General features: G+C 48.0%; 1 protein-coding gene across 1 annotated transcript in view; it reads right to left on the bottom strand.

Moving 5' to 3' along the window:
- LOC144097440 (uncharacterized) overlaps window positions 1-27,073 on the bottom strand; it is a 64,635-nt gene that overhangs the window by 16,584 nt on the left and 20,978 nt on the right. The window contains exon 3 of the mRNA XM_077630158.1: window positions 13,781-13,972. Within this exon, the coding sequence (XP_077486284.1) occupies window positions 13,781-13,972 (192 nt within the window). The remainder of the gene's footprint in view (window positions 1-13,780; window positions 13,973-27,073) is intronic.

The raw sequence follows: 27,073 nt of genomic DNA, 5'->3' as shown, positions 1-27,073 counted from the left end.
AGTCACCTTGAAAGAAAACAAAGAAAGGCAGTTAGGTTTATATTTAACAAATTCGCACGGCTTTACTCTCCCTCTAAAATTACGGCAGACAATTGTATACCCACTCTTGAATCACGAAGAAAGCAATTAAGACTTGAATTCCTTTCCCTCCTTCTTAACAACAAACTTCAAATGATTGGTTTGGTCTATGGGAATTTAACGTCCCAAAGCGACTCAGGCTGTGAGAGACGCCGTAGTGAAGGGCTCCGGGAATTTTGACCACCTGGGATTCTTCAACGTGCACTGACATCGCACAGTACACGGGCCCTCTAGAATTTCGCCTCCATCGAAATTCGACCGCCGCGGCCGGGATCGAACCCACGACTTTTGGCCCAGCAGCCGAGCGCCATAACCACTCAGCCACCGCGGCGGCTCAAACTTCAAATGAATAAATCACCTTATTTAACGCCTGCATTAACGCGCCTCTCAAGACATCATCATCCTGACTCACTCACACCCTATTATGCTCGAACTGATACGTTTAATTTTTACTTTTTTCCTCGGACAGTATCGGACTGGAACCATGGTTTGCTGACTGCAGTGTGACTAAAAATTGTATAAATGTGTACTTGTTTGTACCGGTTTCGTTCATTATTATCTGCATATATACTAATGGCCCTCTGCTTGGACCCAAGGGTCTGCAGTATGTAATAAATAAATAAATATATCGTTGGACACCTGAACCGCGCCGTAAGAGAAGGGATAAAGGAGGGAGTGAAAGAAGAAAGAGGTGCCGTAGTGGAGGGCTCCAGAATAATTTCGACCACCTGGGGATCTTTAACGTGCACTGACATCGCACAGTACAGGGGCGCCTTAGCGTTTTTCCTCCATAAAAACGCAGGCGTGGCGGTCGGGTTCCAACCCGGGAACAGAAAATTGATGTTCAAGATTTAATTTGGGAGAAAGGAAATGGCGCAGTATTTGTCTCACATATCGATGGACACCTGAACCGCGCCGTACGGGAAGGGATAAAGGAGGGACTGATAGAAGAAAGGAAGAAATAGGTGCCGTAGTGCATGGCTCTGGAATAATTTAGACCACCTGGAGATCTTTAACGTGGCTCCAGAAGGAGTCCACGAACTTGCCGACATGGAAACTCAGTACTCCACACCCGGAATTTCTAACACCCACTAAACGGAGGGCCTACCGCAGGGGACGCCGCAGGAGGGCCCGCACTCCAAATCGTGTTCCAACTGGACGACAGGAGACATGACGGAAGCCTGCGCGAAGGCCCGCCATTGTTCAGGATGATCGGCGGACGAAAAAAACGATTCATACCTGTAAAAGAGGCAGAAGCACACAAACCTGCAGAAAGATCACGACGCGCACGCCCCGTCAAATTACCAAGGCGGCCGCGTGATGATTACAAGCTGGTAATACGTCTACACGCATAGGTGACGATGCATAACCACTCCGGTAGGTCACTACTTGCTGCTTTGCAATTCAAGCTCGGCCGCTAATTAACCCACGATGCCAGGGTAAGAGTCAAGCCAGAGCAAAACATCGCTATTCTGAGCACCCTGGATTCGGACCTCACCGAACAGATATGCAACATCCAGGCAATAAATCAAGAGGGAAATGAATATTCAATGAATGCTTATGCAGCCTCATCGAGCAACTCATGTTGGGGCATCATTACCGGGGCCTTACCCATACCAACAGAAGAGAAATTGCCAAACTGCACGGAAACATATCCCCAACGAATAAATATCATTCAAGAAAGGCCTTTCGGCACAAAGAGGCCATGTTTATATACCTAAATTTGAAGACAAATCAGTACCACGGTTTTTCTACCTCAGCGGCATAGAATAGAGGTGCAAACCATTCTGACCAGGGATGCAGGTCTGCGGATGCTGCCTGAAAACAGGACACCGTGCTGACATTTGCCCTACTCCGCAGGAGAAAAGGTGCTACAATTGCGTAATACGCAGTCCTCCACCAGGACATGTCGATTGCTAAAAGCACAGCATCTTCTGCGACTCATCCAACCACTCCACCATTGACACGAACTGTGCGGCAAGACAGAAGAATTACAGAAAATGGGGGAAAAAGACAGGCAAAACTGATGAAGCCGCAATCCGGCGCTATCCTTATGGAGAAATTGCTGCACAGAGCCCTCTTCTGGATGTGCAGAGGAAGCTAAAGACTCAGCAAAAGAAAAAGACTGCCTGAAGCATAAGACTGAGCAGGTGGGCAAACAACAACAGCAGGAGAACAAGACTGAGCATCGGCCCAGGAATGAGCATCGCCCCAAATTGAACCAAACCCAAGCCGACCGGCCGGGAGAACCGCAAAGATATAGCAACAGTACAACGCTGCCCACGAAAGTAAATCAGACCAACGGTCCAAGCAAGGCACTCACCGTCCATTCAAAGAAACCTTGGGACCGAAGCGCAGAAGGATGGCCGCCCCTCCCACTGCTGAGGAAGGAGAACCCAGTGGTCACCACGACCGCCCAGATACCTCTGGAGCAGGCCATGGAGACCGAGAACCCGGAACCATCGCACAAACAAGATAACAAAGCCACACGGAAAAGCACAGTGTGGACACCGTGAATACACCCGCCGCGGTGGCGCAGTTGTTAGGGCGCTCGGCTACGGATGCGGAGTTCCCGGATTCAAACCAGACCGCAGCGGCTGCGTTTTTATGGAGGTAAAACGCTGAGACGCCCGTGTGCTGTGCGATGTCGGTGCACGTTAATGATCCCCAGGTGGTCGAGCTTACTCCCGAGCCCTCCACTATGGCAACTTTTTCTTCCTTTCTTCTTTCACTCCCTCCTTTATCCCTTCCCTTACGGCGTAGTTCAGGTGCCCGCCGATATATGAGACAGATACTGCGCCATTTTCTTCCCCCCCCCCCCCAGAAAAACAATTATAGAAACACCGTGAATGCCGGACATAAAGCTTTGGAGCCCAGTGTTACCAAGACGGACGCCACCGAGCCACGGGCCTCTACCCCAGGATACCCAGGAGACGCAGTCACACTGGAAAGCTACACCCGTGAAAGGAGCCGGTCCTGCTGAAAAGGGTGAGTGGTCCGTTCAAGCAGCCTCCACTAGTACCCCTTATCCAATCCCTGAACCCCTATTACACCTCAAGAGGCGGTAAAGCATTACATGCGTTCCTCCACAAGACAACCGCTGGCACGCTGGGACGCTCCCATCAGCCGGGACCCATGCCAGCATGCGATTTATACCCAAAAAGGGGCAAACCCCTCACGCTTCAAAATTTGCGCCCCATCTCCTTCACGAGCTGTGTCGGCAAGCTCTTCGAGCACGTCATTTTCAATCGCCTGCAACCGTTCTAAGAAACAAAAGGCTTTCTCTCCACTGTTCAATTTGGCTTCCGTCCAAACATCTCGGCGCAAGACGTACTTCTCGCCCTTAAAGAGTGTCTCGTTGACACCAAGCGCCACACAGCCGCTACGCGAGCCATACTGGCCCTGGATATTCATAAGGCTTTCGACACAATAAGCCATGACCATATTCTGCCGACGTTAGCCACCACGGGCTGCGGCACCCGCAAATGGCAATATGTCAGTGCCTACCTTCAGGGACGCACGGCAGAACTCCCCCTCGGGGATGTCGCCTCCCAGCCTTTCCCCCAGCCTAACCGGGGAACTCCACATGGCGCGGTCCTAACACCTTTACTTATTAACATTGCCCTAGCGCCACTGGCAAAATGCCCTGCTGCTGTCCCAGGGCTGTAGACAACCTTATACGCAGATGATATAACCCTTTTGACAACGGGAGTATCCATTAGAACAGCCTATGATATCCTGCAATCTGTCATAAACATCGCCACCCAATTAGCAAACACACCAAAGGTCTCCGTTGCTCTCCAAATCAGAACTCCTGCAGCTGAAAACCCCTCCCCAGTGAACCCCCGTTGAACTGCACATGTACGGGAATCCAGTGCCCATTGTGTCTCAGGTGAAGATTCCCGGCCTTCTCATTAACAACACACTCGAAGCAACCGCCACCCTTCAGCTCTTGGAAAGGCAGACCAAACAGGTGGCTGTACTATCTACCGGGTGGCAGCACGCAATCATGGGCTGTATGAACGCGGTACCCTCAATATGACAAATGCATTAATCATTAGCTGCATTACATTTCACCACTCATGCCACATACTCCCTCGGAGCCAAACACAATAGGCAGACATCCTAATACGCACGGCTGTCACCTCCGCCCTACGTCTTCCACGGACGGTTAGCACGAAACGTCTCCTGGCCACTTCTGCCCACAATACCGTGATCGAATAAATACAGGCTCAAGGAACCAACCAATTAGTCCGCTTGAGTCACACTGAAATAGGACAATGCCTTCTGCGACAGCTCCGTCTCAGTCCACCCATCTCCACCCCAACAAGTCCTACACCTTACATGATTTCTCTGCGCACGCAAGATCACATACGTCAGATGCCCCTACCGCGCAATATGAGCGCTAGCCTCCATTAGGGTAGGCCGCAGGCTCTAGCGAGCTATTACACCAAAACATACAGCAACCGCTTCGATATCCTTTCTGTCGACGTGACAGAAAATTTTAAAGTAGGATTCTTCACGGCAGTCGCAGCCTATGAAGACGGCACAGTGGGGCCACCGCCGCTATCCGAACTAATTCACCTGCAGTGGCGGAAGGAGCCGCCATCGCACTTGCGCTGGCCCACTCCACCATTGACAAAAACGTAGAAGAAATTTGTTCAGATTCCCAGGCCGCATACCGCCACTACCTAAAGTGCGTGGCGACACCAGCCACACACCGTATTCTTGCCATAGCCACCTCTCTTGACCGAACCGTTACTCTGTCGTGAATCCTTGGGCATGCCTCGATCCCCGGTGATGAGCGCGTTCATGCGCTCACCCGAGAACTCTCCTCCCGGACCCCGGATGATCTGGCACCCAACCCTCCGCCAGAGGCCCCATTCGTCCTTTATACATATCAAATCACCACATTCTACAAACTCAGCCGCATGACATTCCCACCTCCCCACAGTGCCTGGACGGACGGACGGACGGACGGACGGATGGATGGATGGATGGATGGATGGATGGATGGATGGATGGATGGATGGATGGATGGACGGACGGACGGACGGATGGACGGATGGATGGATGGATGGATGGATGGATGGATGGATGGATGGATGGATGGATGGATGGATGGACGGACGGACCGACTGACGGACTGACGGACGGACGGACGGACGGACGGATGGATGGACGGATGGATAGAAGCACGGATGGACGGATGGATGGATGGATGGATGGATGGATGGATGGATGGATGGATGGATGGATGGATGGATGGATGGATGGATGGATGGATGGATGGATGGATACTCAAGCCACCTAGCCATGGCTTATGAAATTTTGCTCGTCTTGATTTTAGCCACATATCAGATAACATTCGCTTGGTTACTTCTACCCGCTTAAAAATCTACATTCCCTTCACTGTCCTTAAGCCGCAATGCCTTGGATAAATCAGCACCGCTGCTTTCCACTGTAGGGTGAAGCCCTTTACAGAAAAGTATCAAGTGTTCAGCCGTTTCCTCCTCCTCTCCGCACGCAGAGTACAACATGTCTATCTCGTGGTATTTACTCTATATGTCTTAGTCCGCAAAACTCCAGTCCGGGCCTCAAACAACAGCTTCCCCTACAATTATCATATATATTTTCTTTGGCAATTTCCTGCATAAAAATCCTGTATGTTCCCAGTGCTGATTTCGAGAGCATCCCTAATTTCATAGAGCTCTCTCTGTTTTTATAAAACCTTTTTCTTAACCGATGATTCCTGATTTTCGCCCCTACTGCTGTCAAGGTATTTGCATGTCACTTTTTTACTTCGCTTTCTCCATTTCGTGTCAACATTCCTTACGTAGAGGTATCTAAAAACTTCCCTAGCCCACTGCTTTCCCTCATTTTTCTCAGTCTCTCCTCAAATGCTATCTTACTGCTATCTTCTCTGCTCTTGTCGCCCTTATCCAGCTCCACATGTTGAAAATTACAGACGGGCTGCTTTATTTCACCCTACCGTCTCATGCTTTCACCCACCTTTCCTACTTATTGTAACACCTGTGACGTGCCAAGATCCACACTTTCCCACTACCTTTGGGAATGTCCTTCACCACAGGCAGTACCCCCAATCCCCAATTCCACTTATTCTTCCTGGGAGGCTGCTTTACGGACCGCTCAGCCCGCCGGCCAGAAATAGCTGGTGGATCGGGCCTTATTTGAGGCACAGGCCCGTAGACTCCTGCACCAGTAGGGGACCGCCTTGGAAGATTTTTTTTTTAGTCTAATAAAAGTTTTTTTCCATCTATCCATCCATCCAACCTGCGCTGACATCGCACAGCGCGCGGGCTTCTTTGCGTTTCGTCTCCATCGAAACGCGGCCGCCGCGATCGGATTCGAACGCAGGAACTCCGGATCAGTAGCCGAGCGCCCTAAACACTCAGCCACCGAGGCGGGTAGCAGACGAATTTTTTCCACTGCCCAGATGGCGTCACATCTTGTGAAAAAGGCGGATTCGGGACAAAAACATATTCAACTGGAAATACTTTATGAACGCAATTCTTTCATATTGAGTCGGTGTATTCCTGTCTCTGCTCTGTGCTGTTCCCGAGCGCGCGTATCCTCGAGCCGAGGATGCTGAATGACCGGCTGGGGCGCAGACGTTCAGCACTCGACCTACCAAACTCTCATTCCTGCGTCCCTTCTGATGCCGTGACTATATATCGTACGATTACACTGTAACAATCAATATATCCCCAGATAATCCCTACAGGCTTGCAGTTGTTTGCTATACACATTTTCGCAGTCGTCAAAAATCTTCCGAACTTGTTTTGTCTAGCAGTCTTGACTACCCGATGCTTGCGATGAACTTTAAAGGAAAGATTTTGCTACGCGTCGGAAAAATGAACCATTGCCTACAGTATTTCCAAAATATCACTTTACCATACTGCAGTATGCTAAAATGAAGTCCAAGGTTCGTGGAATTGCCAGCAAGAAGACATCGCACAGCACACGGGAACCATAGCGTTTCGCCTCCATCGAAACACGGCCAAAAGATCCCCAGGTGGTCAAAATTATAACGGAACCTTCCACTACGGCGCCTCTTCGTTCTTTCTCTCGGTCCCTCCTTTACGCCTTACCTTACGGCGCGGTTCAGGTGTCCGCCGATATGTGAGACATATATTGCGCCGTTTTGTTTCCCCAAAAACCAATTCACCATTTTTTTTTGCAGCGAGAAGAAAAAATAGCTCGAATTTTGAAAGTCTTTATTGTGACGATGAGGTTGAGGGAGGCACAATGAAGTAAGGGTGACAGAGGAAAAGCAAAACAAAAATTAGAAGGCGGTGTAGCATGGCTAAGTGCGGAACATCATGCTGTAGTACTAGTCCCTTATGTTTTAAAGGCGTTTTACTTTAAGTCCTTTAACATAAATATATTTGGGCTAAAATGGTCTTTACCTGGGAGGCGTTTACCATGAAGGCCTTCACCCTAAATGTCTTTACCATAAAGCCTTTATCCTAAAGACCTTTCACCTAAATACGTTTAGCATTATGGCCTTTATCACAAAGGCCTTTGACCGCAAGGTCTTCATCCTGAAGCACTTACCGCCAAGGCCTTCATTCAGGAGTAAACACCAGGCAGGTTGCCTACAAAGTAGGCTTCATGGACGTACGTAAGTGGCGGTGTCCGAAGTCTAGAAATCCGCCTAGTCGTGCTAGCGCGCAAAAATGAGGGCATTTTTCTTCCTCTGATACCCTCAATTTTGACAGATTAGTTAGAGAAATGTAAAGAAAAAATAGCAGACGGTTTAGCATGGCTAACCACGGAATATCGTGCAGTAGCAGTGAATATGGTAGACACTTGAGGTGTTTTAAGTTGTAAAGCCATTTGACCGAAAGGTCTTTATAACAAAGGCCATTGGCCTAGAGATCTTTTACCTATAGGTCTTTACTTGGGAGGCATTTACCATGAAAGCCTTCACCCTAAACGCGTTCAAAATAAGGCCTTAAAAGTAAACTAAAGCCTTTTATCTAAGGAACTTTACCCTTAAGGCATTTCTGTTGAAGGCCTTCGTCCAGGTGCCACGTGTGCACTCTGCACTCATTGCAGGTTGCCCACAACCGGTGGGCAGGTGGGGCGCCTGCCACAAAGCAGGCTTCGTCTTTGCCAAAAGTGACAGATCAACGGGTGTTGCTTCCAGCGTGTAAGCAGAGCGCTTGTGGCAGCCCCTGAGCTCTAAATGTGTGCAGGTAAGGAGAAACCCGGCGTCACCTTTTAGAACCTTTTGGTCTGCGGGTGTGCCTTAATCCGCAATACGACTGGGGAAACCTCGTGGTTACTTTTGGCAAAGGGGGTACCGTACGCGCGCACATAACAGAGAAATGCGCCTCGTTTGTGCTATCCGTCCGTCCGTAGTTCGTTGTTCGAACGAAAGCTTAAAAATCGCAATGTGAAGAAAACTATGCAGAAGAAATATATCCCACACTTAGAGGAAGACGAGGGGACGAAACCCCACAAGCGAGCAGGGCTTGACCACCTAGAGCTTGACGGTAGGATTGCGACTTAAGAGATTGTGAGCATATTCATACAATATTGGCGAAGCTTATATACAACAAAACTCACTTTGGACTGGCTGGTCAAAGTGTCTGGTGAAAAAGGGAAAAAATGAAGAATGACACAGTACTAGACGGCACTGGCGGTAGACAAAAAACATACAAATACGCAATTGGTTTGTAGAATGGTTACACAGAGATAGGCCGGTCATGGCTTGTGCCCGACATTTGGCATGAGCGATAGGAGCCGTTAAAGGAGCGGTGCTTTAAAAAAATACGAAAAATGCCGCAGGCACTAAAATTGCAAGCTAAGATGGGTCATTTCTGTTTGATCTTCGCGCTGTGTAAAAGCAACGATTGCGCTTCTTGTAGTGTCCTGCTCTCTGGACCTCTTGGCGTGCGCTGGTTTTGTTGAAAGTTCTAGAACACCGACTCTTGGCTCAACCCTCAATTTTGCACAAACTATAAATTGAATGAATGAATGAAATATTTTATTAACTCTCTCAAGGCTACATCAGCAACAAAGGAGAGAGGACGCAAGGCGAAAAGCTGCGTTGTTGCAGCTTGAGAGCCACCCTGCGCCCTCTTCCCGGGTGTATAGCCCAGCAGCGGATCACAACATTGGAAGAGCGCACTCACAAACACGAAAGAAATAGAGTCACGAAGTATCTACATCTGACATTTGCATGAAGTTACGCCTCTAATATCACTGGACGTTATTTGACAAAACAACTCCGCATTTCTGTGTACAGGAAACTCATTTACAATCACACGAGATACAATGCAAGTAAAATGAAGGTACACGAAGCTATATATATACTCTAATCACGAACTATGTACATTTACTAATTTATGCCGTGAAGTCTCTTCAAGTATGGTGTTGTTCTTTTGGAGAATATTGAGATAATAGAGAGTTATAGCATGTCGTTACCGTGTTTACCTTATTGTTTACCGTGTTACCCGACGCCAGACTTTCCGGTTAGCGCGGCGCACTCCAGAAGACGTTTTAGCGTATACCGTGAAATCCAGGGTTCGACGGAAACCCGTCTGGTCGGGTATGTTCATGGCGGAAAATCTTCAAGCGCCTACCAATCGTAAAAAGATGACGTTTCGGCCCCGGCTTACGGGGGCCTTGTTCACAATGAAAGAAAGACAGGAGTGAAGGTAAGTTATATAGGTTTCATGGTGTGACGCAAGCAGCGGGAGTATATCGGGGTAGATTGCCTTCGTTGCGATTAAGCGTGTTTGCGGTCGTCTGAATATAAAAAGATTATAGGTAAAGCCTTGTCGTCTTGCTCTTTTCTTTCCCGATTATCTTCGTGCCGTCCCAGTCGATGTCATGGCCCTCGGAGATAGCATGATCAGCCAGTGTGTTTGTTGCCACGCGCTTGTTCATGACATCATTGTGGTGCTGCTGCAATCTTTTCCAAAAATCACCTATTTCACTGATATTGACATGCTCACAATCAGCGCAGGGAACCCTATACACGATGCCCGGGAACTTCTCCTTTATCTTGTCTTTCGCTGTAACCATCGCGTGTCGCAGCTTTCGCATGTGCGACGTCGACTTCGTTAGATTGGTCGGCGCTTGAAGATTTTCCGCCATAGCGTATACCGTCTCTCCCGTAACAAGTTACCGAAGGCTAAAACGAGTGATGATGATGGCAGATGCCCAAATTTTAATGATAAAAAAATTCGGATGCTTTGAAATCATTTCTATGAAATGTAATGCTACACTTTAATAATCTTTTTCTCTGGATATAAAGAAGTACAGACTACACTTCAGCTAACAGCCGACTCAGCGGCTTTTCAAATGTGCCCGTAAAGCTAGACACCTTTGCCTGCCCTGGCCAGTAGACAGTTTCACTACGTAGACCTCAGTAAGCTTGCATTAGACGTTTTTTAGCAAGCTTGCGTTGCGAGCGCTGTAAAAAAAGCACAACTACGACACCTGTTTGCCGTGCCGCATCGTAGCTTCTTAATGTTTGGATGTGAACACTGTGGCGCCATCTACTGGCAGTAAGTTAAAGCGCGCCAACTCCGGGCCGGAGGAACTTTTTGTTTTCCGCAATTACAGATGAATATACCAAGAGAATTACCAGCCTTTTTTTTCGAGGAAAAAATCATGAAAATATAAAAAAATGTTAAATCGGGCCCAAAACTGAATAGCTGCAGTGTACTCGTTGCTATTTGTCTATGTACACGACATATAGTCAGGCTTAACTGCTCTAGAAACTGCAAATAATCTCAAAAACATGGCCTAAATGTTACTTAAACCTCAACGTATGAGTGAGAGTTTGCAAATGAAAAGCGAATGCCTTCATGTATAGCGAGAAATGGCGCCGAAGAACATGGCGGCGGTGCTGTATTTGATCCGAAGCGGCCGTGCAGGGCGCCGCCATGTTTGTTTACGAGCGAACGCTAACTCTCCGCAACGCTAAAAGAGATTCCGTAAAATGCTTGCGGACCGGTAAGTGGCGGCGCATGCACAGACGTCGCTTGCCGGGCCCGGTAAACGGTTACGTAAACACGGTAACGATATGCTATAACTCTCTAATGTGACGAACTATATGTCAGTGACTGCTTACCGTATGTGGTGAGGCAGAAAGGTGCACACCATGACATTTTGTTCCGTGTATTGTAGGATGGAATCGAACGAGTCAGACTGAGACTTGATAAAAGGAACTCATTATTAGGGGAAACAGCGTTTCTATACATAGAGATAACTTGATTTGGAATAACTCCGAAATTATCACGATATTAAAGCTTGCAAAGTAAGGTCCCGTATGAGTACACCATGGTACATTAGCTATTAATATAATTGCTAGTTTTTGAGCAATTAAAAGTTTCATTCAGTTTTGCTTAGTTGCTTTCCCAAAGACCATGAGACAATAAAGTATATGTGGCAATATAAATTCATTGTAAATTAATATTTTCACTTTAAGGGGAAGTGTGTGCCTCCGGCAACATAGGATGCCATTAATTCAGTTTATTTTGCGCATATATTCTCAATATGTTTATCGCAATTATGATACTCGGTCAAAACAACACCAAGACATTTCACAGCTGGCACAACCTCAATTTTTTTGTTTTCTAACCAAAGGTCGAGATTTGCACGCACCATTCTGTTTTTAGCCTGGAATATTATTGCTTTCGTCTTGGTAATGTTTACTTTAAGGAAATTCTTAAAGGACTATTTTACGCAAGAATTCTAAGAACTGATTGCCTAGAGCTAGTAGGTCAGTTTCTGTATCACCTAAGGCAAGCATTGTGAGGTAGTCTAAATACGCTATTATGTGTGCAGGAAGAGAAGAAATTATATCATTAATGGAGATAATAGTTAACAGCGGCCCCAGAATGCTGCCTTGGGGTACATAAGAGAGGATAGTAGTGAGTTTTATATAGCGTGATTAAGGGAGACCATTTGTTTACGATATTTCAAATATGATTGCATTAAAAGCTCGTTCCTCTAATGCCATAGTAATTTAGTTTATGTACCAGTAAATCATTATTAAGGAGGTCAAATGCTTTTGAAAAATCAACAAATATTCCGAGTACAAGGAGTTTTTACTCAAATGCATTTATTATTATCTCGTTTTGCTTAATTAGTGCCATTTACGTGGACCCTTGGTTTCTGAAACCGAATTGACTGTCGGATAAGACTGAATTCTTAACTAGAAAATTATGAATTTCCACGTAACTAATCTCTTACAGACCTTTGGATAATATCAGAATTGAAATAGGCCTGTAATTAGTCATATCCGACGTAGCACCACCTTTGTGAATGACAGCCACTTTTGCTACCTGCATTTGCTTTTGAAAGACACCAGATGCTAAAGCTAGGTTATAGATATGCATTAGCATTGGGGCTAGTACGTCAACTACAAACTTGAACGGCTTGACCTGAATGCCATCTTTATCTTCAGCTCTGCTATTTCTTAGATTTCTAAATACTGTCATGATTTCGTCTTAATGTGTAGGATGCATGAACAGGGATTCTGGAATACATGGCGTGTTACACGCGTAACACCGCTGTTATGTCAGAGGGACAGCATAATGTTTTGGTTACCTTAACAAAGAAATTATTAAATTCATTACACAGTTTCTCCCCACTTATTGCAGTCTGTAAAGCACAATCTACCTATTATACTAAATCGCCATAAAGATATGAATAACGTTTCTTGCGAAAAGCTCAACACGAATATTTCAGCAATTTGTAAAAGCCCTCTGCATCGCATTTTGTGGTTATTTAGTTCTGTATATGTGGACCTCTTTTGTGTTCTTTGTGCTTATGTATGTACTTTTTATATATAGACACTCTTTAATCCTGTACTTTAATAGCATTTCTCTGTAGATACTGGCTATCGCCGCTCTGTAAACGTCTCCGGGACTCAGTAAAGGCCCAATCGGACTTTTTAGCCAAGAAAATGGTTCCAACTGGAAAATAAATTGAATTTAATTGGAATTGTTAACAAGCGCGAGTTGTCGTCTTCATGTTTAATAGTCTAGGTATGCATCAAGACCCTGAGATAGGTTTCACGGTATAGTGGGAGTGCATCTATATGGGATATCTAAATGTAGACCTTTGAAGAGAAAGTTTGAAGGAGGTCTCAATTTGTGTACACGGCACGAAACACAAAAAAGAGCGCAGCGAGTGATGGAAAGGAAATTGCTAGGGGTAACGGCCACAGACAAATACACCTGCGCAAATTGAAGGAGGAATTCGAGGTACTGATATCCTGGTAAATATTTAATAAAACAAACGAATTAACCAGGACATGCATTGCAGAGCAGATGTAAGCAGATTTCAAGGCAAGCTAAAGAAGGGGGGGGGGGGGGGGGGGGAGTCAACCGAGAGTGGTGTGGATAGACGAGGTTTAGGAGAGGGGTGGTGCGACTGGTGCAAGACATGGCTAATTCAAGACTGCCACGATAGGTATTTGTCATGCGGCGAGCCCAACCTGGTTGGTAAGGATTGTGATAAGGGGGTAGCACTTAGCAGCGACAGATGATACATTTGAAAAGCAGGTGTTTGTGCGAAGCAGTTGCGCTACCCTGAACGCTTTTGTAGCGAACCTAAAAATCGACAAAATACAGCCGCTCACGGTTCGGAGTGCTCCAATGACTGACAGTACCTACACGTACGCACGCTGATGTACGAGCGCCGTGTTACTTACGACAGAAGGCGAGACGTCCTGCTCCCCCTGGAAATTGGTGCAGCGGTGAAATAGGCTGAAGTTTCCGGCGTCCGTTACCGCTGGGTCCGGGTGCCTGGGCCGGTACCAACGCGCCTTCATTGTGAAGGATACGGCGCCCGAAGAGCGAATTCTTTCGCGAACAGGGTCCTCAAGGTGTTGTATGAAGTTATCCTTGTCCGAGTGTCAGCGAACAGCGTGCAAAAAAAAAGGCAAAGGATAAGGTGAAAGTCACGCAATAATACAGTTTATTTTGTGGCGTTTCAGACACCTTACTATGCTTTTAACGTAATGTAAGGCAATGTAGCCTCGTCCCATTGCTCACCTATTATGGGGGGTCTGTGGTTCCGGATACCAGCAGTCACATGCTAAAAATATTTGCGGTCTAATTCTTTCTACGCGCTGATTACACCACAGCAAGAATGCATGCCTTCCGGTCAGTGTTTTAATCTCATGTACAAGCGACAAAGCAAGGCAGGCTTTCAATAAAGAAACCGTTATGTATTCGTTTCGTTACTTTCCTTGTAAGCACCCATTTCGCAGGGACGTAGCGTGTACGACGTGTCTACTAAAATCGACGCCTCTTCTCGGTGACATGACGCAAGCACTTTTTGAGTAATATTATTTACTCTCCATCGTTGCCATACACTCCATGTGAGGTAAGGTAGGTCAGGCAGAGGACGCTAGCACTGGCACACTTCTATTACTGCGCATGAAGAGAACGATCGCGGACACTACCGGCACGTGCGAGCGCGCAGAAAAGTCCATGCGAGGGACGACATCAACGCGTGCTCGAACGCCATAGAGAACTCACCATAAAGGAATACAAACTGTATGTTCAGAAAGAAAAAACAGCAACGTATTCAAGGAATATATATTCGGTCATCTCGTGCAGACATTTTGTATTCATAAGCGGGTAAAATATATCTCCCGCGCGGGGTATCATTATATAAATCTCTTTTTCATCCTTATGCTTTCCTGCCTACAAAATTCAGCTCTCGTCGGCGCTCCACTACCCATGCTAGCACTTAAATGGCCTGAATTCGGATTCCACTGTGCCTTTATGCGTGCGTCTTGTTTGGTCCAGTTTTTTGTGGTCTACACGGATGGACGAACAAAAATCTGCGGGCAAATAGAGGAAAAAATGTAGCCGCTAAATGCATTTCGTGCATTAAAAAAGTTGGCATACAGCTGTTTGGTCGCTACGGCGAATATACGCATCGCCATGTCAACTTTTCAACTGTTTAATATGCGAAATTCCTGCTACAGCACTCCAGTTAGCTCGATGCTTAAGAAAGCCGAGACCCTACAGCGGCCTATAAGTTAGCCCTAGCAGTTTTGTTCGAAATAATTAAACTGTGCGATTCTAATGCAAGGATTGTTTGAGCATAACTGTGTTTATTGTGAGATAGCATATGGACCTCGTCGGACCATATTGCTACGTGGCGGCCAGCCGAGCAATGAGGCGCGATGAACGATGGCAGACAGATGATTTAAAGGCCGCTGGTCTAGAGCAAACGCTGCGCCCCGCGCCACTGCCAGCTCCGTCTTCGTCACACTACCCAGGGCCAGCGAGCGACCGTCCCATTCGGTGACAGAGACGCGCGAAATGGTTGTATGCTTGAGAGAATGGTTGGACAGTAATGACAAAGCGGTGAAGTGCTGACCGCCACGATGAAAGAGATGAGAGAATGAGTCCCAATCCACAGAGCATCGGGGCCGCAGGTTGCCAGGAGGCGACGGCCGAGGACCTTGGACCGGGACTCATTCGCTCATCTGTAACAATACTTGATGACGCCGTGGTGTAACACAGGAGCCCAGGCAGTACACAGTGACGTTTTGATATATGGGGATACCGTGAGGTTGTGTGTGGCAGCTGCGTATATGCTTATAAGTCATATGACGAGGGATGACTCGGCATAGGCCGCAAGTACGTCGCGCTCAGGCGCCAAGAGACACTGCAATCGCATCATATTTATTGAAGTTAAATGTCCCCCAAAAATTTTTAATGTCGGAATGCGTTCAGCGTCTTCATTTTTACCCATCTCGTCCGCGAATTCTCTACGTCCGCCCTTCCGTCCATACCTAGAGAAAACTAGCGAAAATAAACAACGCGCTAAACGGGCAGTTGGCAGCGATGCCAACCTGTGCTACTTAGGCACGCAACCACCGGCTCTAGCCACTCGACTATCGCACCGTCATGTCTTTGCAGCTTTTAATCGGAATTTCTGTTTACCTAAACCAAAAGCGGTGCACCGTATATTCTACATTGCATTGAAAAGTTTTCACAATCATTTTGTTTTACGCGCTTTCCAGTAAGCGAAGGCCTTAGCCAGTTCAAAGCTTTACAAAGCTGTGCTTAGAAGACGCCGTAGCGATGTGGTCATGTGTGTGTGTGTGCCGAAAATTTTTGTGTAGGAATCTTGGCGGGCTTTTACGTTGCGTAGTGCCGAAGGTTTTTCTGTTGGATATTTGGCGACGTTGGGTAGTCGGCCGGATGATGAGTCGGCAAGCTAGGAAAGTCAACGTGGACGGGGACGGGGAGTTAGTGCAGTGCCAGGAGTGCGACCGTTGGTGCTATTTAGACGAGACAAGTCATTTTTATTTACATCATTATGATGTGGGAAGGCTCAGACAAAAAGCGAACGATTTTCGCTTGAGGGAGCCCGAACCCCCCTACATGGTGTAAAGCAAGGGCAAAAGTTTTAAAAAAGTACAAAATCCACACACACTACATAACAGAATATAATACAAGAAATTCAGAACAATGGATATAAAATCTTGGTACATGCTTTTTAATACGCAATACATGGGTGTTAACAGTGATGCTAAAATCATTCTTGTCACACTTTTAACGCAAAGGGAATACAGCTGCTTACAAAAATGATTTCTTAGTGTTTGCGTTCTAGATGTCTCAAAAGAAAAACGTTGAAATATTAATTCATCTAACAACCTCGGAACTGCATGACGCATCATCTGTAGACCATGTTCTGTACGGCAAAAGGGAATGATCCAACTTTAGTGTTTTCGAAACGAGTATGGCGTTGAGCTTGATTCGAGGGATGACAATGATATCAAGAAGTTGTCACTGTGAGAAATGGATTTTTTTGTATCTTATGGCTAAGAAAAATTCGTATAGCTTATGAACGGGCATGATTTTGAATCGCTTAAACAGTTGTTCGGTATGTGCGAGGTAGTCAACATTTGCTGTGTAACGTACTGCTTTCTTTTGCAGCATGTGTATCTTGTGCAGGTTAGTTTGAGTAGTAGTGCCCCAGACAAGGAAACGGTAGTTAACATACGACATGAATAATGTGTTGTATATTATTAACTTAATCGATACGGGTAGATAGGAGGGACATTTTTCGAGCATTCCGACGCACTTTGATAAATTGGTTAAAGTGGAGCTAATGTGAGCGTCCCAGCTCATGTTCTTGTTAAAGAGAATTCCTAGTGTTTTTACTGTGTCTACCACCTCTATAATAGAGTTGTATATTTTTTGCCTAAGATCTGGTGTAACGACACTCTGCCGGTAATGGAAAAGTACCGCTTTTGTTTTCTTACTAGTTCTTATCAAGGAATTTGCTGCGCTCCACGATTTCAACTTTTCTAGTACACTGTATATGTTTGAAATGAGCAATGGATTGTTATTGCCCCTAAATAAGAGACTCGTATCGTCTGCATACAGAAGATATTTTGGAAGGTTGCTGATATCTGTTACGTCGTTTATGTATACAATAAACAGTAGCGGTCCTAAAATACTTCCTTGTGGAACTGCAGTGGTTATAGGTTGAAGGGTTGAAACATGCTGATCTATTGTTACACATTGATATCGATGCTGTAGGTAGGACTTTTGTAGACAAGTTGCAGTGCCACGGATTCCATATCTTTCTAGCTTGTTGAGTAGTATTTGATGGTTTAGGCGATCAAATGCCTTCGAGAAATCCTCGAAAACACCTATGCACATCTCCAGGTTTTCAAGTACCTCGAGGATTATCTCTTTTTGCATTAGTAAGGCTGTTTCAGTGGACCTGTTTGGGCGGAAACCATGTTGTGATGGATTAATGAGGTCAAGTTTATAGCAGAAGTTGATGAGTCTTTTCTTAATTACTCTTTCTAGGCCCTTAGAAAAAATCGGCAGAATAGGATTCGGTCTATAGTTGGACATATCATTTTTATCGCCACTCTTGAAAAGTACAATTACTCTGGAGATCTGCATTCATTTGGGAAAGCATCCTGCTGATAACGCCAGATTATATGTAAAGTAAGTAAGGGGGCAATAACGTTGAGCACATATTTAACTGTAATAATTTGTAAGCCATAAATATCGCGTGATTTGCTATTTTTCAACGAGTTCAATATATTACATACCTCGCGTTCATCTGTCAGATCGAAATAAATGCTGCGTTTATTCCTAGAAATTGTGCTTCTCAGAAATGGAGAGTTTTGAGAACTGCTGACATCTTTTAAAAATTTGTTAGGTTCTTCGGCAAGTTCTGTGCCCTGTATACGGCCGCCCTGAAAAACGAGATCTTTGATGACTGGCGAAGATGAGGTTCTGTTTAGCAACTTGTTTAGTTTTTTCCATACGTCGGCACTACCTTTACAGGATTCCTGTTGGAACTGATGCTGCAGGAAACGCTGCTTTTCATTTCTCAGGAAGGAATTGAGCTTATATCTATATTTCTTAGATATTCCTAAATCTAAAAGTGACCTCGTTTTGACAAGCTAGTTATATAATCTAGCCTTCTTTTTTATTCGTCTTAAACATTCACGTCTGATCCAGGGCTTTCGGTTGTTATGAGGTGGCTTTAAAACGATTTCTTTAACTTTTCACAGTAATATCGCTTAAAAATGAATATGAATGTTTCATACGCCTAATCAGCAGTGTCACATTGGAATACACCTTCCCTGTTTTCATTCACGAGACTTGAGTAGAAAGATTCCAAGGTTACAGGGGTGATGTTCTGGATAATTACTGTCGTCGAAGTTCGCGCATAAGTTCTTTTATCTTCACATCCAACAAAAAGGTATATCGGAAAGTGGTCGCTTATGTCATTACATACAACTCCTGATATTACATTTTTTACACCAATGTTGGTGATAAAGAGGTCTATCTAAGTCTTTGTGTACATTGTAACACGTGTTGCAGTTTTAGTAAAGATAGCATGACCATTTGCTTCTACTGTCAAAATAAAGGTCTCCTGCGCAGGGCAAGATTTTAGCACATCAATGTTGAAATCACCCGCAAGTAATAATTCCAAATTATATACATTCACGTAGTTGAATAGCAGTTCAATGTGGGAAATGAAATTATTAAATTGACCGTTTGGTGGTCGGTAGACCACGCAGTAGATGTAGTTTCTCGATTTCAAGCATAGGCATTCCAAATCTTCAGCCAACAGAGGCAGTTCAGAAATTATTTCGCATTCTAGAATATTGTTGATGAGGATTTCAATTCCCCCGCCTTGTTTATTAGGTCTGTTTAGGAAGAAACTGTTATACCCCTCACGCTTGTACACCTCTGTATCCGATGAATACCACGTTTCTATCAACATTATTAGATCGATATCAAAAACAAATTCATTTAGAAGAATAGTAAGCTCACCTTTTTTATCACTTGCTGATCTAATATTCAGATGAAAGGAACTGAAGCCAATTTTTCTCGATGTATTAAATGTGGTGTTTATGTCGTGCGGAGACTCAGTCATTTTACAGGCGAGATGCATAATGTGAACAAGTGAACACACTTAAACCATTTTTTCCACGTCCTGAGCATTACGAAGGTACAGAATCGATGACGACTCTTCCTTCCTGGCACCCTATCATTGCTTGTCCAGACAATTTTCAACCCTTTTGCTTTTAGTGTTCAATAGCCATGCCAAGTACTCGTTTTAGTGTTGGACAAAGATTCTGGTCGATGAACGGGGGCTAGCTCGGTGATAAACCCAGGTCCTCAGTTCACAACCGCATTTTACCTGCTTTCTGGAGCACATAATCTCGCTTGGGACGGCTTTTGAACTCCACAGCGATATTTGGTACAGTGTTGGGTTTTCTTGCAGGGACGCAATGACAACTTTCAGTGTCGGCTTTCGCAACAGGCTCCTTTAAAATCTCCCCTATTTTATCAACAGCATCAGGAAGGTTTTCATCTTCAGAGAAAGGTATCCCTTTAATCTCAAGGCTCCGATTCGTCGAATACTGCCCCGAGAAAGTAATTCGATCCTCGAGGTGTAAAACTTGCGTTTTGAGCGTTTGGCATCCTTCTAATAGCTTTCAATAGCCGCTTGGAGCTCTTTGTTTACTTTTTCGAGCTTACCACGTTCTTGCTTGCTGTCCTCGAATTCTTTATTGAAAAATTTGAGACTTGCCTTTACTTCCTTTGGCTCTTTTCTTAGATCCCGTTCAAGTTTAGCTTGAAATTCGCACATTTCCTTCCTAAGTTCAGCTGATTCACCGATCTCAAATGCAACAAAACAGTGCACACAAGCAACGGCGTTGGCAGCAGCTCGGGCCGAAAGGACAGAAATGGCAATACACTGTATGGAAAACGTTGTAACCTGCCATGATAGCGGACAAGATTCAGATGGTCTCGTCAGGCTGCCCTTGCCGCTGCCAAGTGATTCCTCGGTGAAAACGCGTCCCTTTTTGTAGCGGGCGCTTCCCTAGTGGACGTGACGTCACCGGCGTATTGTCTTTGTCACGCTGGCTGCCTTCCTTGCCGACGGTTGCTTCCAGCACCGATGAATACTGGCCGCGCACTTGATGCTGCAATGATAGCGGACAAGATTCGGATGGTCTTGTCAGGCTACCCTTGCTGCTGCCAAGTGATTCCTCGGTGGAAACGCGTCCCTTTTTGTAGCAGGCGCTTCCCTAGTGGACGTGACGTGACCGGCGTATTGTGGTCGTCACGCTGGCTGCCTTCATTGCCGACGGTTGCTTCCAACACCGATGAATACTGGCCGCACGCTTGATGCTGCAATGATAGCGGACAAGGTTTCGATGGTCTCGTCAGGCTGCACTTGCTGCTTCCAGGTTCAACAGCTTAGCCGCACCAGATGGGGCTAGCTTCGCGTGCAAGATATGTATGCGTTTTAAAGAGGCCGTTCAGACGTTGAATGGGAAATGGGCAGCTAGGATTAAGAAACTCAAAGGGGACCTGAAGGTGGAACGAGAGGAATCGATTAAGCTAGAACCTCAGATCGCCGAGTCGCTTAAAAAAGATGAGGCTAATGCCGACCTGGTAGAGCGAATTGTGGGCGAGCTGAACGAGGAGCGGGAAAAGCCGGCCCAGCTAGAAGAGCAGGTAGAAGCGCTCAGTTCGAAGCCGGCAGGGCACCCCGGTTTGGAGCAGTGTCAGGTTGGGGACGAGGCTCAACGATCCTACAGTGCTGTAGCGCAGCAGGCTTTGAGTGGGGCAGACAGACAGGTAAAAATGGGCACGGAGAGTTGCAACAGTAGCGTACGGCAGCGGGAAAGCAAGCTAGTGTGATCCGGAGGGCAACAGTTGCAGTTAGGAAGCGAACTGTTAGAGCGCAGGAGGGTTCTGGTAGTCGGTGACTCGAACGTAGCGAGGGTTGAGGGAGGCGTTTTGACGACAGTGAAGGCGCACAGGCGGGTGCAGGTGAAAGCCCAGTCAGGGAAGTCCATGGTAGATGCAATGCCCAAAGCCCAGGAGGTGGTAGGGGGCAACATGGATGGTGAACACCTTGTCGTTATCCATGCTGGTCTCAAAGATATGCTGAAGGCGAGCAGACAGAATCCAGAGAAGCAGTTAGAAGTGGGGATGCGTAGGCTCAGAGAGGCCTCTGAAAGTGTGAAAGTGACCATATGCACAATCCCAGAGGTCCAGAGGCAGGCAAGCGAAACGGAAAGGAGTGTCGCTGAGGCTAACCGTGTAACTTGGTTAATGAGTCGATGACTAGGATACGTTTTATAGTTTTATGGGGGTTTTAACGTCCCAAAGTGACTCAGGTTATGAGAGACGCCGTAGTGAAGGTATCCAGAAATTTCGACCACCTCGGGTTCTTTAAAGTGCCCTGATATCGCACAGTACACGGGCCTCTAGAATTTTGCCTCCATCGAAATTCGATCGCCGCGGCCGGGATCGTACCCGCGTCTTTGGGGCCGGCAGCCAAGCGCCGTAACCACTCAGCCACCGCGGCGGCTGACTACGATACGGCGTTATAGAAGTTAACAGGCACGTGTACGTGGTCAGCCCCCACCCTTTTGCACAGGATGGCATTCACTACAGTGGTGCCACTGGCAAGAGTGCGGGTAGCCGCATAGGTCTCCAGGCAGCAGCTTTTTTGAGGGACCCAGAGCTCTGTGGAAACCAGTGTAGAGAAGGATGAACCGAGATCAAAGGGGCGAAGGAACCATACCAGAACGAATAGACACAAGCGGCAGGGCCAAGTTACTTAAGATATAGGTTTCATTAGCATGCAAGATAGCACGAAAAGACTGAAATGGGAGGAAATAGAAGAACAGTTAAGGCAGGAGGAATTAGTGGATACCTTCATTAAGTATAGAAGGGAACCATCCTTTTTGATTAATGAGAAATTAGAAGAAAGGGTGCCCAATGGATGTCAAAAGTAAATAAAAAGGATAGAAAAGCAACTCAAAAATTCTGGACACATATAAATGCATTGAGTAATAAGTCTAGGCTAGAGCAAAGCTTTATTGTTACAGATCAGGGTATTCGAAAAGAAGAGGATGAAGCAATGAAACACATAGGAACAAGGATGACAGAAAAATTTATAGAAAGAAATGTGGCACATAATTTATCGAAGGAGGATAGACCGGTTACTGCAATTGCTTCACTTGAGCAAAGAGAGTGGGAAAGGGCAGAGAAGAAGGTTCCTAATGGAACGTCAACAGGACAAGATGGTATTCCGATTATGTTATTAGAGCAGCTAGGACCCGAATCCAAAACAAACATTAATACAGGTAGTGAATAAAATGATAGTGGATAAGAAAGTCCCCGATGAATGTCTATTAAGTACAATGAACATGATATATAAGGGAAAGAGGGACAAAGCTGACTTAAGTAACTATCGTCCCAAAACAGTGACATCAGTGGTTTACAGGGTGGTGATGAAGATTTTAACGGACAGATGGCAGGCTTGAGTGGAGAACGAGGGGGTGCTAGGGGAGCTACGAAATGGGTTCCGGAAACAAAAGAGGTAGGAGTACAATCTGGTTGCATTGACGCAGTGTATAGATATTGCTGAAAAGGAACACAGGCCTCTATGGCTAGCATTTCTGGATATTAGGGGAGCCTACAAAAACGTTATTCAAGAGTATTTCTGGGACATACTGGGCACATTGGAAGTGGAATATGTAGTACTTAATCTTTTAAAAGATTATATATATATATATATATATATATATATATATATATATATATATATATATATATATATATATATATATATATTGATACGGGAATAAAAGAAGAGGCGGAGAGCGAGCGCGAGCGGCGAGCGCGCAGCTCTAGCACGAGGGAGATAGAACGAGAAAAGCTTGGCCGCCGCCGGTCGTGCTTCGCCGGCTCTCCTCCGTACTGCTGCTATATTTCTCTGGGCGGGCCCGTGGCCACCCCGTGGCATCCCACACCGTAACATTTTGGTGTCAGAAGTGGGGTCATGCCGCTCACCCGCTCCCGGAATCAAGCAACCGACGTGCCAGACGACAGGAGTCCACCACCAGCCGATAGCGCCGACGACGCGGCGGCCGGCGCCGCTAGACCTAGGCGCTCGGAGGGGCTCGGCTCTTCGCAGCAGCCGGACGCCGGTGTTGAGCGCCTCCTGGATACAGTCACCCAACGGATGGACGCATGGGAGGCCCGTCTGACTGCCCAGGCTGGGGAGATGGAAGCTCTCCGGCGCGAACTCCGTCGCCTGGTGCCAGCCGAGCCGAGCACAGGTCAGGTGCCTTTGGGCGTCCCCGCCGCCGCTGTTTACGGCTCTGCCGTCGCTGGGCCTGCGGTCGTGGCCGCCAATGGCGTGCTCGGCGCGGGTGCGTCCTCGCCGCAGTGTTCGTTGGACGTTGTGGAATTGCCCACATTTGACGGCACCATCTCGTGGGATGCTTACCGCATCCAGCTGGACGGTATTGCGGCGGCGAGAGGCTGGGACGAGCAAATGAAGGCATGGATGCTCGTTGCAAAACTGAGGGGCCGCGCCACCGAGCTGCTGCAGAACGTGCCGCCCGACCAGCTGGGCTCTTACACTGTTCTGGCGGGCCTCCTCGCCGACCACTATGGTGCCTCAGGTCAACCCCGTGTGCAGTACCACCGCCTGCGAGCCCGCCGTCAAGAGCCCGGGGAGACGTACAAGGACCTCGCCGCCGCCATTGAGCGCCTGGCTCTGCAGTCGCTGCCGGGAGCGCCTCAGAACGCCGTGGCCCTGGTCGGCACCGAGGCGTTTGTCGACGCCATCCGACTCCCCGAGGTGCAGCGCTTGGTCCGCTCTGGCCGTCCTGATTCCGTCCGCGCCGCCATGGCGCTCGCCATCGAGGCGGAATTGACTTTGCTGGCCACGCGGGGGTCGCCACCGTCTGCCGAGCGCAGCGTCCGGGTGCAGGCTCCTCGGTCCGCAGCCCCAACTGCGGCCTCTATCCGACGCCTGCGTAACGACGTCCGCATGACCTGCTTCCGCTGCGGCCTGCGGGGACACTACGCGAGGGACTGTACCGGCCCTCCAACGTCGGGAAAGTCCGTCCCCACACTCCTTCGTTCTCCGCGTCCCCTCCTTTCGTCGGCTCCGATTACCACTGATGCTCCTTACGTGCTCGTCGACGTCGCCCTGCTTGACCGGCACGTAAAGGCCTTGGTTGACACTGGAGCGGCTGTCAATGTACTGCACAAATCGTTTGTTGCTAACGCGCCCCACCTGCTTCTGCCAGCCGCCAAAACCCGGCTCTTAGCTTTTAACGGCACCCCTGTGGAGCAAGTCGGACGTGTCGTCGTCAACCTGACAGCACTCGGAAATACCATCTCCACCGAGTTTGTTGTCGCAGACAGCCCTATTTGGCCAGTGGTCCTCGGGTGCGGGTGGTGCCAGCAAGCCGGAGTCGTCCTTAATTTTACTAGAACCAAACCACGGGCGAGCCGAAATCTCTGTGGGCCGGGCTGGCTTAGCCGGGTTTCCAGCCTCGGTGTCGCCCTGTGGCAGTCCCTGGTGTCGGCGACCAAGCGTGCCTCAGCATCTCTGCGTGACCTCGCGATGAAGTGGCCGTGTCGAGTCAAGCCGTTCGACGTCACTACCGTGACTGTGGCGTCCGCCGTGACCCTGCCACCGGGTGCGGCAACGTGGGTGTATGCCAAGCTTGACAGTCCGGTCACAGCAGACGTGCTGTTCGAACTCATCCGGTCTTCAGCTCCAGCCCGTCAGATGACCTCCCCTCGAAGCCTTCTGCCTGTGCTCAAAGGAGAGGCCCACGTATTTATACTCAACATCAGCAGCGTACCTCTCGCGCTGACTCCCGGCACGCAATTGGGTACAGCCTCAGTTTTGGACCCCGGGTCACCAGTGGCGTCTCTGCAACCTGAAGCCCCGCCTCGCCACCCTCCAGCGCCGGCGATCCTATCATGGGAAGAATTTAACTTTGGACCCAGCCTGACCTGCACGGAGCTCGCCTCTCTGAAGACCTTGCTGCTCGAGCATCGCAGTTGCCTTGCTCTCAGCGCCGGTGAACTTGGGTGCACTTCCTGGGCTCAACACCGGATCAACACCGAAAACCGCGGGCCCGTTCATCACCAACCTCGCCGTGTAGCGCCAGCCGAACGGAGAGTCATCCAGCAGCACGTGTGCGACATGCTTGACCAGGGAATCATTGCCCCTTCTTGTAGCCCTTGGTCCTCCCCTGTCGTCCTTGTGCGCAAGAAGGATGGAACATTCCGCTTCTGCGTTGACTATCGGAAGCTAAATGCTATTACTAATTGCGACGTGTACCCGCTGCCTCGCCTCGACGATGCGCTTGACCGCCTGAAGGGGGCCCGTTATTTTTCCACGCTAGATCTGCTCTCGGGCTACTGGCAGGTGCCTGTTCACCCCGATGATGCGGAAAAGACGGCTTTCGTGACTCCCGACGGCCTTTACCAGTTCAACCGTATGCCCTTCGGTCTCTAGAACGCTCCAGCCACCTTCCAGCGTCTCATGGACCGAGTCTTAGGCCACTTGAAGTGGACTATGGCGTTGGTCTACCTGGATGACGTAATTGTCTACGCGGCTACATTTGAAGAACACCAGAGACGCCTCAAACTCGTCCTCGAAGCCCTTACCTGTGCTGGGCTTCGCTTAAAACCAAAAAAATGTTTCTTCGGTTTCGCGGAGGTGACGTACTTGGGTCACGTTGTGAGCCGGCATGGCATCCGTCCCGACCCTGAAAAGCTAAAAGCGCTTACAGCTTACGAAGCTCCCACCACCGCCAAGGAGCTCAAAAGTTTCCTTGGATTTGCTTCGTATTTCCGTCGTTTCATTCCGGACTTTGCCAAGCGCAGCGCTCCATTGACCGCCCTGCTGAAGAAGAATGCACCGTGGAGTTGGACGCAGGCCCAACAGCTCGCGTTTCTTGACGTCAAGCACGCCCTCCTCGAGCCTCCTACATTGGCCCATTACGAAGAATCGGCCCCCATCGTCCTCCACACGGATGCCAGCCAAGATGGGCTCGGCGCTGTCCTCCTGCAAGAAGACGAGTCTGGTGACCACAAAGTCCTAGCTTATGCCAGCCGCCAGCTTTCCGACGTTGAGCGCCGCCGCCACTCTTCAGAACTCGAGTGCCTCGCCGTTGTCTGGGCCGTCGAGAAGTTCCGTCCCTACCTGTACGGCCGTCACTTCACCATAGTCACGGACAATAGCGCTCTCACTTGGCTGCAGTCCGCCAAACATTTGAATGCCAAGATTGCACGCTGGTCCCTGCAACTTCAAGAGTACAATTTCACAATAGTGCATCGGCGCGGCTCTGCCCATCAAGATGCCGATTTCCTTTCTCGCCACCCTTGTTCCGTGACGGCTTTGACGGACCTGAGGACTGCACAAACGCAAGATCCCGCCATTGCTGCCATAATCCACTCCCTTGGCACCGCCGCCGGCGCAGGCCTCCGCCAACTACGCCGGGTCTATCGAATGAAGGACGACCTCTTGTGTCATGTGAAGCGGCTCCGTGGTCGAACACCCGTCTGGTTGCCAGTTGTGCCGGCAACACTGCGGTCGCAAATCTTGCGCGGCTTACACGACGCTCCCACGGCTGGTCACCTTGGTCGCGGCAAGA

This window comes from Amblyomma americanum, chromosome 7 (assembly GCF_052857255.1).
Source record: "Amblyomma americanum isolate KBUSLIRL-KWMA chromosome 7, ASM5285725v1, whole genome shotgun sequence".
NCBI classification, from domain to species: Eukaryota; Metazoa; Arthropoda; class Arachnida; order Ixodida; family Ixodidae; genus Amblyomma; species Amblyomma americanum.
Note: the sequence above shows the minus strand (reverse complement) of the source record. Positions and strands in the feature narration are given on the sequence as shown.